This window comes from Mercenaria mercenaria, chromosome 4 (genome assembly GCF_021730395.1).
Source record: "Mercenaria mercenaria strain notata chromosome 4, MADL_Memer_1, whole genome shotgun sequence".
NCBI lineage: Eukaryota > Metazoa > Mollusca > Bivalvia > Venerida > Veneridae > Mercenaria > Mercenaria mercenaria.
The window spans coordinates 12,958,877-12,972,944 of record NC_069364.1 but is presented as its reverse complement, the minus strand read 5'-3'; the positions used below and the strand labels follow the sequence as shown (position 1 = coordinate 12,972,944).

At 35.3% G+C, this 14,068-nt stretch overlaps 1 protein-coding gene across 13 annotated transcripts in view; it reads right to left on the bottom strand.

Annotated features, from left to right (window-relative positions):
* LOC123552674 (sushi, von Willebrand factor type A, EGF and pentraxin domain-containing protein 1-like) overlaps positions 1 to 14,068 on the bottom strand; it is a 42,535-nt gene that overhangs the window by 3,089 nt on the left and 25,378 nt on the right. For 10 of the 13 annotated variants that reach the window (XM_053540484.1, XM_053540490.1, XM_053540492.1 and 7 more), the window contains 14 exons: positions 13,434 to 13,610; positions 13,063 to 13,239; positions 12,301 to 12,477; positions 11,653 to 11,829; positions 11,279 to 11,455; positions 10,345 to 10,521; positions 7,480 to 7,653; positions 5,810 to 5,983; positions 5,356 to 5,529; positions 3,751 to 3,924; positions 2,790 to 2,963; positions 2,176 to 2,355; positions 1,330 to 1,503; positions 169 to 299 (listed from right to left, as the gene is read on the bottom strand). In XM_053540484.1, coding sequence (XP_053396459.1) covers positions 169 to 299; positions 1,330 to 1,503; positions 2,176 to 2,355; positions 2,790 to 2,963; positions 3,751 to 3,924; positions 5,356 to 5,529; positions 5,810 to 5,983; positions 7,480 to 7,653; positions 10,345 to 10,521; positions 11,279 to 11,455; positions 11,653 to 11,829; positions 12,301 to 12,477; positions 13,063 to 13,239; positions 13,434 to 13,610 — 2,417 coding nt within the window. Of the gene's footprint in view, positions 1 to 168; positions 300 to 1,329; positions 1,504 to 2,175; positions 2,356 to 2,789; positions 2,964 to 3,750; positions 3,925 to 5,355; positions 5,530 to 5,809; positions 5,984 to 7,479; positions 7,654 to 8,829; positions 9,102 to 10,344; positions 10,522 to 11,278; positions 11,456 to 11,652; positions 11,830 to 12,300; positions 12,478 to 13,062; positions 13,240 to 13,433; positions 13,611 to 14,068 lie in introns of those variants that run through there. The other 3 variants (XM_053540493.1, XM_053540495.1, XM_053540496.1) reach the window with 3 other exon arrangements.

Sequence of the window (14,068 nt, the reverse complement as noted above, 5' to 3'; positions counted from 1 at the left end):
TAGCCTCTTGTTCTATCAAAATGTTTTGTCAAAACTTACTGGAATGTTTTACAAAATTTAAAAAAATAAAAACTGTATAAATGTGAGATTTCAGTTAAATGCACGCCGCTTGTCGAGACTGAATTAAACAAACACATCCCAGTAACAACTAAATGCGTGTTATATTACCTCATGGTGTAAGTTCATAGACGTTTTCCTTGACTTACTCAATACGCTGATTATTACCAGTATAATGAGCGCGAGCAACAACACAGCACCACCTACTGCCACAAGAATGATAAAAATGTCATCGTCGTGTTCTGTAAGAGAATTCGTTTATTATTTTGATTTTCTGTCTTTTTCAGATATGTTTCTATTACGGATACAAAACCATGTCTCGTAACAGTTACATAGTTTTCTTGTAATAATTAATGAACCACAATCATGTCTTATTAACATGCACTAATGATCTGCATATAATTTGCTTTGTAAACTAAGCGTATACACAACACATGAACCACTATCATGTCTTACAAACATATTAATGATCTACACATAATTTGCTATGTATATACTAAGGGAATACAAAACCCGCCCTGAAAGAAGCCTTATAGATTTTTCGTTTCTTTAAATAATTGAACTAATGAACCATTATCATGTCTTCTAAAGGATATGAAGTCTTGTTCGTACATGTTTATTACCGATAAAAATGGATTTATATGTGTCGGTCGAGTGCATGTCAACAAGCTTTTAGTTCGGTTTGGGGAGGCTGCATTTATGGAACGTTGTTTTCCTTGTTGGATATTCATCCTTGTATTTGTTTGTTTCACAGACTTCGGTAGAAATAACAATAATTACTTGAAAAAGCTATATTTTTTCGTACAAAAATAATAATGAACTACAAGAATCATTGGTACATGTAAGCCGTGAGTTCGATCCCCGGACGAGGAGTATGTTCTCTCCGTTGTAATTTTCTGAAATGGCATTGCTTTAGAAGTCATTTCGCCCTCTAGCTCTGAATCATGTGGAGAAGTTGACTGTTACTAGTCTTGCAGAGAACAGGTTAGTACTGACACAGAATACAGGAACACTGGTTATGTAAACTGCCCGCCGTTACATGACTGGAAAACTGTTGAACAACGTCGCTAAACCCAGATCAAACAAGACGATAAATGTATCGAATAAATAGATTACATCAAATATAAGAATATACAGGATAACTACGGACTCGGTATATTATTTTCGTCCCAAATGTTTGGCCCCGATAGAAACAGACATACTTTTCGTTTTTTTCCGCTTATCTTTTCGTTTGTATCTGTAGGTAGTTATGATTAATTAATGAGTCAGTACCTTCAGGAATGCATGTACTAGTTTCCCACGTGCCTGTCTCCTCACACGCAACAAACTTTTGTTCTGTTCTATATCCTTCCTGACAGGTAACGTGGGCAACGGAGTCGTAGGTTGTAAATGAACCCTCTAAAACTTCAATTATACCATGGCGAATAATAGGCGGGTCTCCACAATCTGAAATGCGTTTCCGAGAAAACCAACAAATACGTTAAGCAAACGTAATGAAAAAAGTGTAATTTGGATTAAATAGATTGTGACATCTCTTTTAGGTGCTACATTTGTAGAAGAAAAAGATGGGACAAGAAATGAATAAAACTTTCTCTAGCCTAAAATTATTTATATTATTATTAAAACGTGCTAGTCTTAGAGATTTACGGGTAGACAACAGATTACATGTGTTGACTTTCAAACAACAATCTATAAATCGTATATCACGTTTTAGATTATTCTAGCTAGATAACCTCGCACTACCAGTAACAATATCAGTAACAGAATCATACCTTTGGCTAAAGCGGTCGCTAGATACACAAATGTCCTGACAAACTGGATACACACAGAGTTTAATTTACTCCGTATAATAAATAGGTTTGGTAAAACTCAGCGAATTCCCTTTCAGCGAGTGTCCTTTTAATGCCTTTACCCTATGGAGTTTCCAACCTGTTTTATTTAAGCAGTGTTAATTTTAACTCAAAAGTTTGACCTTTTGGACTGTAGACATAGATTACTCTCGCATATTAGGGATGCGAGAAGATTGAAGTTAAAGAGATTTTTTTACGGGTGCGGTCGTGTAGGATTCAGTGAGCTGCTGAGATGGCAACTGTTACACCATCTCAGGTTTTACCTTACCTATAATATCACACGATGCTTGTTGCCACTGTACAGACCTTAAACACGTAACTGACGAGACAGATTTAATATATCCAATGTTACATGACACTATTGCGGTTGCTCCGACCTGCGTCATTCCAATGGTTGACAAGGTGATTTGTCCGTTATCGAGGTTAGGAGGAGGCCCACAATCTAAAGCTGTAAAATAAAACATGTCGTAATACATTTTTTCGTTATTGTGTATGAATATTACTAGTATCCGTAATACTAAAATATAATTATCCTATCTTTAACATGTAACTGGTCTTCGTTTTACGTTTGAAAAAATGGATTATAAATAAGCAGGTATTTAATTTGTAATAGAACTGATATATAAGCCGTGCCATGAGAAAACCATCATAGTGGCTTTGCGACCAGCATGGATCCAGACCAGCCTGCGAATCCGCGCAGTCTGGCCAGGATCCATGCTGTTCGCTAATGGTTTCTCTAATTGCAACAGGCTTCGAAAGCGAACAGCATGGATCCTGATCAGACTGCGCGGATGTACAGGCTGGTCTGGATCCATGCTGGTCGCAAAGCCACTATGTTGGTTTTCTCATAGCGCGGCTCATATCAATGCTGATTTTAATTACCTTTACTTGTACACGAAGCTTCAGTCCATGTTCCGTTTGCAAGGCACATAACTGAAACACTGGATGGATTAAATCCAGTTTGACATTTAATGACCGCTTTTGAGCCGAAAGTTGTTTTGTTTTCTGCATTTATTTCAATGTTTCCGTCATCTATTTTCGGAGGCATTCCACAGTCTGAATTATTCAAGATTGAAACATTAATATGTAATAAAATGCAAGATTTGGTAACTCAAGGATTTATTTCTAACATTAAATTTTACATAATTGATTAAAAGGACTTCACAAATACGGACTACTGAAATGATGACTCAAAGGACATGTACATAAACTACATATCACAGAACTATTTTATGAAATAAAACTAAACAAGTGAAACACGACTTTGCTATATAGATTCTGGCCTAGAATGATTGTTAACGGACGCTGCCCAAAAAGCCGTACAAAAAGCTCAAATAGAAACTTGGGTCAGACGACCTATGAGGTGTTTAGATAGAAACGGGCGTAATTCGTTTTGTGAACTTTATGAAAATTCAGTCTGTGTTTTGCAATGGGTTCTTAAAATCAAACATAATAAAATATGATGACTATAATGATACAGATTTAAGTAAAATTAAGATTAATCAGAAAAAAAGGCGCTGAAATTTTTATGACATGCATATAAATCGTTTAAAGTACTAAAATGCAAAATTCCGATAGTTCTTGTCCAAGTGTATAAACTTTAGTTATCATCGCCCCAATACGGTATTGCAGGCTAAGAATAAAAGCTGGCATCTATCATTTAAAGAGTGAAAGAGTGCAATTTTATGTGCATGTATAACCTTTGATCAGAAAAGCGCGACTTGCAGTGTGTTTTATCAGAAAAACTTCTATATACTATGCCATCATCTATTGTATTTGACATTTCTCAGGCTGAAGGCTAGTAAGAATAGATGTGTAGAACTACTATAGATGTATATATTACCTTTGATCACACAAGACGCGGCTTGCCATGTACCGTTCGCTTGACACGATATTGAATCAGATGATTCATCAAATCCAGAGTCGCAAAACACAGTTGCAGTAGAAAGGTATGATGTTTTACCAGGAGTATCTATATCTATTGTTCCATTGTCTAATGTCCTAGGAATTCCGCAATCTGCAAATTAGATAACGAAAACATTCATATCAGTGTTGAGAATCAAAAAGTTTGCTACAAAGGCCTAAACCAAGTTGATAAGGTCACACTTTGAATACTTGTCACTCGCTTCCCTGGATTTCAGGACTGCTTCTGTATTAACATGAGGAAGCTCTCTAACATTTTTACGTACGGTCAATGATTTTACAAAGGTGCCAGCTTTTGCCTGAAATATTGGGTTATTTCACAGAAAGTCACCGGAAGGTCTTAACTGTATCGTGTGACTTAAAACTTAAAAATAATAAGAAAAAGAAACGTACAAACTATACAGGTACAGAAATATATATAGTTTTACCTGTCATTACTCGCCTCAATATTCCAAAAAAATGATGCGTGAAACTGAAAACCATTGAATAACCTATAGTAAAGCGTAGATTAACTATTTGCTCGCAAACCAATGCAGTCGAATTTAAGTCTTTCGTTTGCATGGGACATTAAGCCCCTACCACTGGTTAAGCTTTTATTACTATCATTAGCACGCAAATGTCATTTCAGTCATACAGTTGGAAGCAGGAGAACACGCTTTGCAATTAAAAATGTTTAACACGAACTCAAGGAATAAAATTGATACTATGACATATTAGGTGGTTTCATTTTACAGAAAATATTTCTGTAATGTAATATCTACTGAAAAATACAAGGGGACTCCGTGGCCGAGTGGTTAAGGTCTCTGACTTCATATCACTTGCCCCTCATCGATGTGGGTTCGAGCCTCATTTGGGGCATTGTATTCTGCATGTGAGGAAGCTATCAAGCTGGCTTACGCAAAGTCGGTAGTTCTACCCAAGTGCCCGCCCGTGATGAAAGAATGCACGGAGGGGCACCTGAGGTATATTTAAAGATACCCCATTTCTCGATAGTAAATAATTAGATCTATATTTCACGTCATAATAATCGAAAACAAGTTTACGAAAGTTACTGGTAGCTTACAATTGGAAATTCGAAGATGTTTAACAAGAACTCAAGGAATATGGCTGATTCTATGACATACTGGGTTTTACATTTTACAGAAAATTGTCTAATGTCTTTGTTTTTGGGATACCACAATCTGAAATTTGATATAAATGCTCATTTTTTGTAGAACAGTTTTATCCACTGCATATTTTATTAACGGTGCAGCTTTAGTATATTTGTAGAAAATTAATCATACTTAAATAATACAATAAAGTGTTTCGGTTTATGCGGGACTGGACCTTCAACAAACTTGTAATAGGAACGTAAAACTACAGGGGCGGATCCAAGGTTTTAGGACTGAGGGGACGTTGCTGAAATTTTGGCACTTTTTAAGTTGATATTTTCGTGATGCAAATGTATCGTTACATACGTTAAACGTATCTGTTTTGCTTTTTCACACCCTGTGACATAAATAATAGCTTGATTTTTACCCATTACCTTTAATTACACAGGAGACATCTTGCCATACACTACTTGCTTGACACGATGTGGAATTAGATGATGCATCGAACCCTTCTTCGCATGATACCGTCGCAGTAGAAAGGTACGTCGTTGTACCAGGAACATCTACAGATATGGTACCATTGTCTATGGTATTTGGGATTCCGCAGTCTTAAATTCAATATAAATCATTTAGTGACCGCTATCAACTGAATAACCGCAGTCTTATTCCGAGTTATACGACGTTTAAATTTTGACACCTATGATAGACCGCATATTAAGATGAATTAACTATCGGCTGCTTTTACGTGAAAAGGTCTAGATGTCAATATAATTGTTATATGTATTATTTCATTTCTCAACATTTTTATTGCACTTTTTTGTATAGCTCACATTATGTTTGATTAACGATTTGCAATTATTTTAGATTATTTTATTATAAATGTATTACCATTTATTTCACATGATGCATTTTCCCATGAACCATTGGCTTGACATGATATTTTAGGAGAAGTTGCTGTATAGCCAATGTCGCAGACAACAGTTGCAGAAGAAACAAACGTCGTTTGCGTTTCTTTGTTTAGGACGAATTTACCATCCATAATTTGAGGAGGCTTCCCGCAGTCTGAATTAAGTAACAGTTGATTGGCATATAAAAACAATGAATATCAACTATTGTTAAACAAATGAAACTAGATGTGTGTCCATAGGACAAAGGTGCCCCCCCCCCCCCCCCCCCCCACCCACCTGCCACTCTAACATGGTTTTATGACTCAGGTTAAATAATTTTTAAGATGTTTGCAACACAAACTTTTAAGAACCTTATGTGTATTTTTCACTTAGTTAGCCATAACTCTGGCCTAGCTGAGTAAAATCCTAAAGAGAACACTTCACAGCCTATAAAACAATCCTCTAATATTTTATGATTCTAGGTCAAGTACATTTTTACATACATGTTTCACAAACTTTTTTTTAGTAAGTCTGGACAAGAAGTCTGGTCTTGTGTAATGAAAAAACTTAAAAAAAACAAAATAAGTCAGGGGCCATAACTCCTACTCGACTGAATAAATCCGGACGCGAAACCCATGGTGCACAACTGCGCATGCTGACCAACATTCCTGTAAACTTTGGTGACTCTAGGTCAAATACGTTTGGAGCTACGCGCGACAAAACATTAAAATGACCAATTTTTACTAATTCAGTGGCCATAACTCCTACACGACTGAATGAATCCGTATGCGAAACCCCAGGTGCACAACTTCACATGCTGACCAACATTCCTGTAAAGTTTTGTGACTCTACGTCAAAATACTTTTGGAGCTAGGCGCGACACAACACTAAAATGACAAATTTTTACAAAGTCAGGGGCCATAACTCCTACACGACTGAATGAATCCAGACGCAAAACCCCAGGAGCACAACTACACATGCTGATCAACATTCCTGTAAAGTTTTGTGACTCTACGTCAAAAGCTTTTGGAGCTAGGCGCGACACAACATTCTCGGAAGGACGGACGGACGGACGGACAAGAGCAAATCTATATGCCCTCACCACTCATGGGGGCACAAAAAGCCCAAATCAGTTGGAGGGGATGAGAAGGTTGGGGATTAATTGTGTGACTTTAAGAACATTCCGATTTTAAAATAAATTTTACTGCAGCGAAACTTGCGCAAATGCAGACGCTGTCTAGCCATCTACCCATGCTTTGCACTGTTTTACATTGCTATGTTAAATTGATGCTTTGTCCATGACCCATTTCGGGATTTTGGTACAAATAAACTATCTTCTTTTCCTATAATAACTAATAAATTGAGAGATAATTTGGGTTTAAATAATATGATATTTGCAACATACATCACTTAATGTAACTGCGCTAAGTTAACTTTACCAAGGTTTTTTTTTTGGATTCAGTTCTAGTATTTACTTGTTTTGCACAAAATCTGATACCTTCAATTACATGACAAAAGGTGACGGTCGAATGATTTTAGAAGGCTTGCCAATATTCACTCGCCCGGATGTCGAGCTTAACACCTTAAAACTGATAAGTTGAGTGTTCTCTGTAAACAGCTAAACGGAAGGTCAACAGAAAATTGAACTGAATAAAGATTTGAAGATATTACCTGTAACAACGCAATAGACTATTTCCCATGTGCCATTAGCTTGGCATATAATAGTATCAGTCGTTGGATAAAATCCCGAGACACAAGTTACAGTTGCTGTAGATAGATATGTGGTTCTGCCGTCGACATCAACGAATATTGTACCATTGTCTATGGCACTGGGGATACCACAGTCTGCAAAATTTAACTAAACAAGTGAATGAAGTATTGCCATGCAGTACAAAGTCCCCTACTGGAAAGCAACTAATTTTCTTTACTGCAGTATAAAATAATGAACTGATATCTGTCAAGGATGTATAAACAATATCGTACTATATATACAATATGTTATAACAAAACACTTGGATTAGAATTTGCATATACAAAAATCTACAGTTTTTGTTGGTTTCATAACATCTATAAATATAAACAAGAGTGCCAGAATTTCAAAATATATGCCCGTTATTAAACTAGCACCTACATTTTCATATGGAATCTCTTAGGGCAATTATAAAAAGTTATAATATAAGTTATTAATAGTAACAACAAAAGGAAATTAATCCTAAAAGAAAAAAATCTATATATACTATAAGTCCACACAAAACTCTTTACCAGGTAGAGTTAGGTCAACATACACCTAAAATTCGATGTAGCATGCATGTTGCACCACAGAAAAGTGGTCTCGATTTTTCCCTACGGGCAGTAATAAAAAAGTTACAATTTCAGCTATTTATAGTAAAAACAAAGGGAAATAATTCTAAAAACAAGGGTGCCTCATGGTGGTGAACATTTCTGCCAAGTTACATCAAAATCCCTCCTACGACCAGTAATAAGTTACAATGTACGCTATTTATAGAAAAAAACAAAGGGAAGTAATTCTAAAAACAAGGGTGCCTCATGGTGGTGAACATTTCTGCCAAGTTACATCAAAATCCCTCCTACGGCCAGTAATAAAAAGTTACAATATAAGCTATTTATAGAAAACACAAAGGGAAGTAATTCTAAAAACAAGGGTGTCTCATGGTGGTGAACATTTGTGCCAAGTTACATCAAAATCCCTCCATGCATGAAGAAGAAATGCTCCGGACATAGTCATTCTTGAATATGACTTTTGACCTCTAAGTGTGACAATGACCTTAGACCTAGGGACCTGGTTCTTGCTTTTGACAATCCGTCTCATGGTAGTGAACATTTGTGTGAAGATACATCAAAATCCCTCCATGCATGAAGATGAAATGCTCCGGACAAAGGCATTCTTGTATCTGACGTTTGGCCTCTATGTCTTGACCTTAAACCTAGAGACATGGTTTTTGTGCATGACACTCCGTCTCATGATGGAAAACATTTGCCCCAAGAGATATCAAAATCCTTTTAAGGATTGTTGAGTTACTGACTGGACAGGAAAAAAACCTTTTTGGCATTTGACTTCCGAGTGTGACCTGACATGTTGATGTTTAAAAAAAATGCGTAATTGCAAGTTGGAAGTGTTCCATTCCAAGTACTGTCGGGTCCACATGAACGCCTTAGATTACCGGAAATATGTGTGAATCCATTTTGACATACGTATGTTGCAATTGAATTTTCAAGAGTACCAGCTGATGTCGTTACTTCAGCGCCCTTCGAATTTTGAGGGGCGCCACAATCTACATAATATCATAATACATCCTAAATCATTCTGTGTAAGTAATTCGGATATAACAGATACAGTATATCAATCAAAATTGTCAATTTACATTGTATCAGATTTCAAGGTGTAACTCTCATTAAAGACAATGATTCTGGTATGCAAGGTATGTGGCCTATGATCTGCGCATTGGCGGTAAGAGACAATATACAAGACTTGACGATTGATAGACTTGCTTCTGTTTATCATAATATTAAGCTACTGTATAGCTACTGTGCAGTACATATAGATTGCATGTGATATTTTTCACCTTTATAGCAAACCAGTTCTCACCATTATGAGTTTAGAAAGCCAGATTTAATTAGGGCTAAACAAACAAAGTGTTAACAGTAATTTGTATTTTTTAATGAATCAAGTTTTATTACAATAGTATCTCATTACTGTTGGATTTCTATTAAAAATAAAAGAAAATGCATTCTGGCACCTTTTTTAAATAATAAGACATGTGTATTTTGAACAATGATATTTCTTTATTGCTGGTTTTTATTCTAAATTAAGAGAAAATGTATTTAGGCCCTACACAGGGAGCTATATATCCCCAAATGCATTTTAATATATAAATTTCTTTTGTCCATGCATATTTCTTTCTTTCTTTATTAAAATTGCAACTGAACGCTTCTTTAATATGTAATAAAATCCAGTGATTATCAATTTTTCTGGTTTTATTTTGTTACATAGATAAAAAGATCATAAAAATTGAATAAAAAACTTATTTCTCTTCTTCAGGTTTAAATAATTATTTAATTTTTTAGTACATAAAGTTGAGATTTTTCTAAAAGGGTGAGAATCGCTTTGCTGTAAGTTATAATTTAATTGGTCAGGGCATTACTCAACGTGACCAGTTATAATTATTATATTATCAAATAAAAGAATTTTGTGTATATTCTGAAAAAAGCTGCATTTCAATCAATAAAATGCAAACACATGAAATAACCAATTAACTGTACATATCAATAAAATTTATGATCCTCTGACATGGACTGCATGTCAGGTCTACAGGGGTTTTATGGACCTTTATCAGACTGGACTGGACCAGACAGGATCCTGTTTATTGGGGATTAAGATGTCTGGTATTAAGGGGATCGGGGATCACTTATATAGGAGATTTTCCTTGCCTTTAAGTGATTAGTTCTTCCAGAGACTACTAATATAATGTTGGTCATGTAAATGTAAACATATAAAAGAATTTGGTGATTTCATACCGGGTGTGCAAGTTGGAAGTGTTCCATTCCAAGTACTGTCGGATCTACACGTCCGTTGCAAATCGCCGAAAGTATGCGTGTACCCTTCTCCACATACGTATATAGCAACAGAGGATTCTAAGTTATTACTTGACGTTGTAACAGTTGCACCAGTTACATTTTCTGGATCTCCACAATCTGTAAATAAGTTATATGTTGCATATTTCCGCTCATATATAGTACATTCACGCTTCAAAAACAAACAACCAAATAGAGAAAAGTGGAAACTTCACAGGTCGCTCAACACGACAAAAACGAAATTGTTGCAGGTTCGGTTTGATTGAGCCTGTTCATGGACGGTAGTGGAAATGCATGCTACCGTACTCGCCCTCTAGCCCCGGGTTGAGCAGAACTCAACATTTACACATGCTAATAGTACAATAGTACCAAGTCATTCAAAAAAATCTCCATTGACTTCTAAAATACCTAAATATAAATATTTTAGAGGAACTGAACGAACATGCTAACGCAACACTTCGACCTTTCACGACATTGGACTGATACATCTAACTTACTTCATACAGATCTGATGTTACCATGGAAAAACAGTAAGTCACTGTAATGATTCTGAATATCAGATTTGATACAAAATACTTGATACATCATTTATTGATCTGTCATCGTCAGAAGTAGCAAATGCTACTTTGCAAAACTTTCAGCAGTATCAACTGGAATTACACAACGAACTTAGGGAAATCCTGCATTGTACAAAATTATAACATTTCCTTAATCTGTCTGCATAGTTTAAAAATATTAGATAGATAATAATATTAAGGGAACGGACATTTTATGGAATTATCACATAAAACTCTTATAAGAGGATTTGTTCAACGAATATCTTCATGAAGAAATGTTTGGCATGTTCATGTTTTAAACGAATTACGTAATTTCATACCGGGTGTGCAAGTTGGAAGTGTTCCATCCCAATTACTGTCGGGTCCACATGTACGCTTTAGATTACCGGATGTATGTGTGAATCCATTTTGACATACGTATGTTGCAACTGAATTTTCAAGAGTACCAGCTGATGTGGTTACTTCAGCGCCCATCGAATTTTGAGGGGTGCCACAATCTACATAATATATTAATACATTATAAATCACTTTACGTAGTTAAGTCGTCGGATATAAAATATATATAAACCATAATCGCCAATTTACATTGTATCAAATTTCAAGTTGTAACTCTGATTAAGTGATTAGTTTTTCCAGAGACTACTAACACATCAGTCGTCATTTAAGTATATAAAATAGTTTGGTGATTTCATACCAGGTGTACAAGTTGGAAGTGTTCCATTCCAAGTACTGTCGGATGTACACGTTCGTTGCAAATCGCCGGAAGTATGCGTGTACCCGTCTCCACATACGTATGTAGCAACAGAGGATTCTAAGTTTTTATTTGACGTTGTAACAGTTGCACCAGTTGCATTTTCTGGATCTTCACAATCTGTAAATAGTTATTACCTACATCTTTCCGCTCATATATAATACATATAGTTTTGAAAAAGAAATAACTAAGACATTAAAACTACCTTACTTCATACAGATCAGATTTTAGCAGGGAAAACAGTAAGACACTGCCTGTATAATGATTATGAATATCAGATTTGATACAAACTACATTATTTATCATTCACTGATCTGTCATACTAAAAGCTATTTTGCAAATTTTTATGCAGTATTAGCTTGAATCGTTACCTTATTACAAATGGAACTTAGCAAAATACCACAATGTACACATATTTCCTTGATCTATCTACATAGTTTGAAAACATTAAATAAGGAATAATTCTAAGTGAACGGACATTGTATGGAATTATCACAAATAAAACTCTTATCAAAGGATTTTCGCTACGAAAATCTTCATGATAAAATGTATGGTATGTTCGTGTTTGAAACGAATTGCGTAATTTCATACCGGGTGTGCAAGTTGGAATTGTTCCATTCCAAGTACTGTTGGATCTACACGTCCGTTCCAAATCGCCGGAAGTATGCGTGTACCCTTCTCCACATACGTATGTAGAAACAGAGGATTCTAAGTTTTTATTTGACGTTGTAACAGTTGCACCATTTACATTTTCTGGATCTCCACAATCTGTAAATAAGTTATATGTTGCATCTTTCCGGTCATTATGATATATGTACGTTTGAAAAACAAACAGCCAAGTCATTCAAAAGCAATCTCCATTGACTTCTAAAGTACATGAATGTAAAACTTTTAGAGGAATTGACCGAACATATACACGCAGCATTTCGAGATTTAACAACATTGGATTGATACAGCTACCTTACTTCATACAAATTTGATGATATACAAAGGAAAACAGTAAGTCAATGCCTATATAATGATTTGAAATATCAGATTTGATACAAAATACCTTATATATAATTTATTGATCTGTCAAAGTCTAAAGTACTAAATGCTATTTTGCAAAATGTTTAGTAGTATCAGCTGGAATTACACACCGAATTTGTGGAAATGCCACACTGAACACTTATTGTAACATTTCCTTAAGCTATCTGCATAGTTTGAAAATATTAGACAGGAAATAATTTTAAGTGAACGGACATTATATGGAATTATCACATAAAATTCTTATCAGAGGATTTGTTCTTCTAAGGTCTCCATGAAGAAATCTATTGTATGTTGATGTTTAAAAAGAATTGCGTAATTTCATACCGGGTGTGCAAGTTGGAAGTGTTCCATTCCAAGTACTGTCATGTCCACATGTAAGCTTTAGATTACCGGATGTATGTGTGAATCCATTTTGACATACGTATGTTGCAACTGAATTTTCAAGAGTACCAGCTGATGTCGTTACTTCAGCGCCCATCGAATTTGGAGGAGTGCCACAATCTACATAATATGATAATACATCCTAAACCATCCTGCGTATTTTAGTCGGATATAACAGATATTTAAACCATAATCGCCAATTTACATTGTATCAAATTTCAAGGTGTAACTCTGATTAAGTCATTAGTTCTTCCAGAGACTACTAACACACCATTCGTCATTTAAGTATATAAAAGAATTTGGCGATTTCATACCAGGTGTACAAGTTGGAAGTGTTCCATTCCAAGTACTGTCGGATGTACACGTCCGTTGTAAATCGCCGGAAGTATGCGTGTACCCGTCTCCACATATGTATGTAGCAACAGAGGATTCTAAGTTATTACTTGACGTTGTAACAGTTGCACCAGTTACATTTTCTGGATCTCCACAATCTGTAAATAATTTATAATTTGTATATTTCCGCTCAATTATAATACATTTACGTTTGAAAAACAAACAACCAAATCATTCAAAAGTAATCTCCATTGACTTCTAACATACCTAAAAGTAAAATTGTTTTAGAAGAATTGAACGATCATGCTCACGCAGCATTTCGAGATTTAACAACATTGGATTGATACATCTACTTTACTTTATACAGATTTGATGTTACAAAGGAAAGCAGTAGGTCACTGCCTATATAATGATTATGAATATCAGATTTGATAAAAAAAATTCCTTATATGTCATTTATTGATCTGTCATAGTCTGAAGTACTAAATGCTATTTTTCAAAATTTTCAGCAGTATCAGCTAGAATTACACACCGAACTTCGGAAATTTTACAATGTACACTTATTTTAACATTTCCTTAATGTATCTGCATAGTTTGAAAATATTAGGTAGGGAAT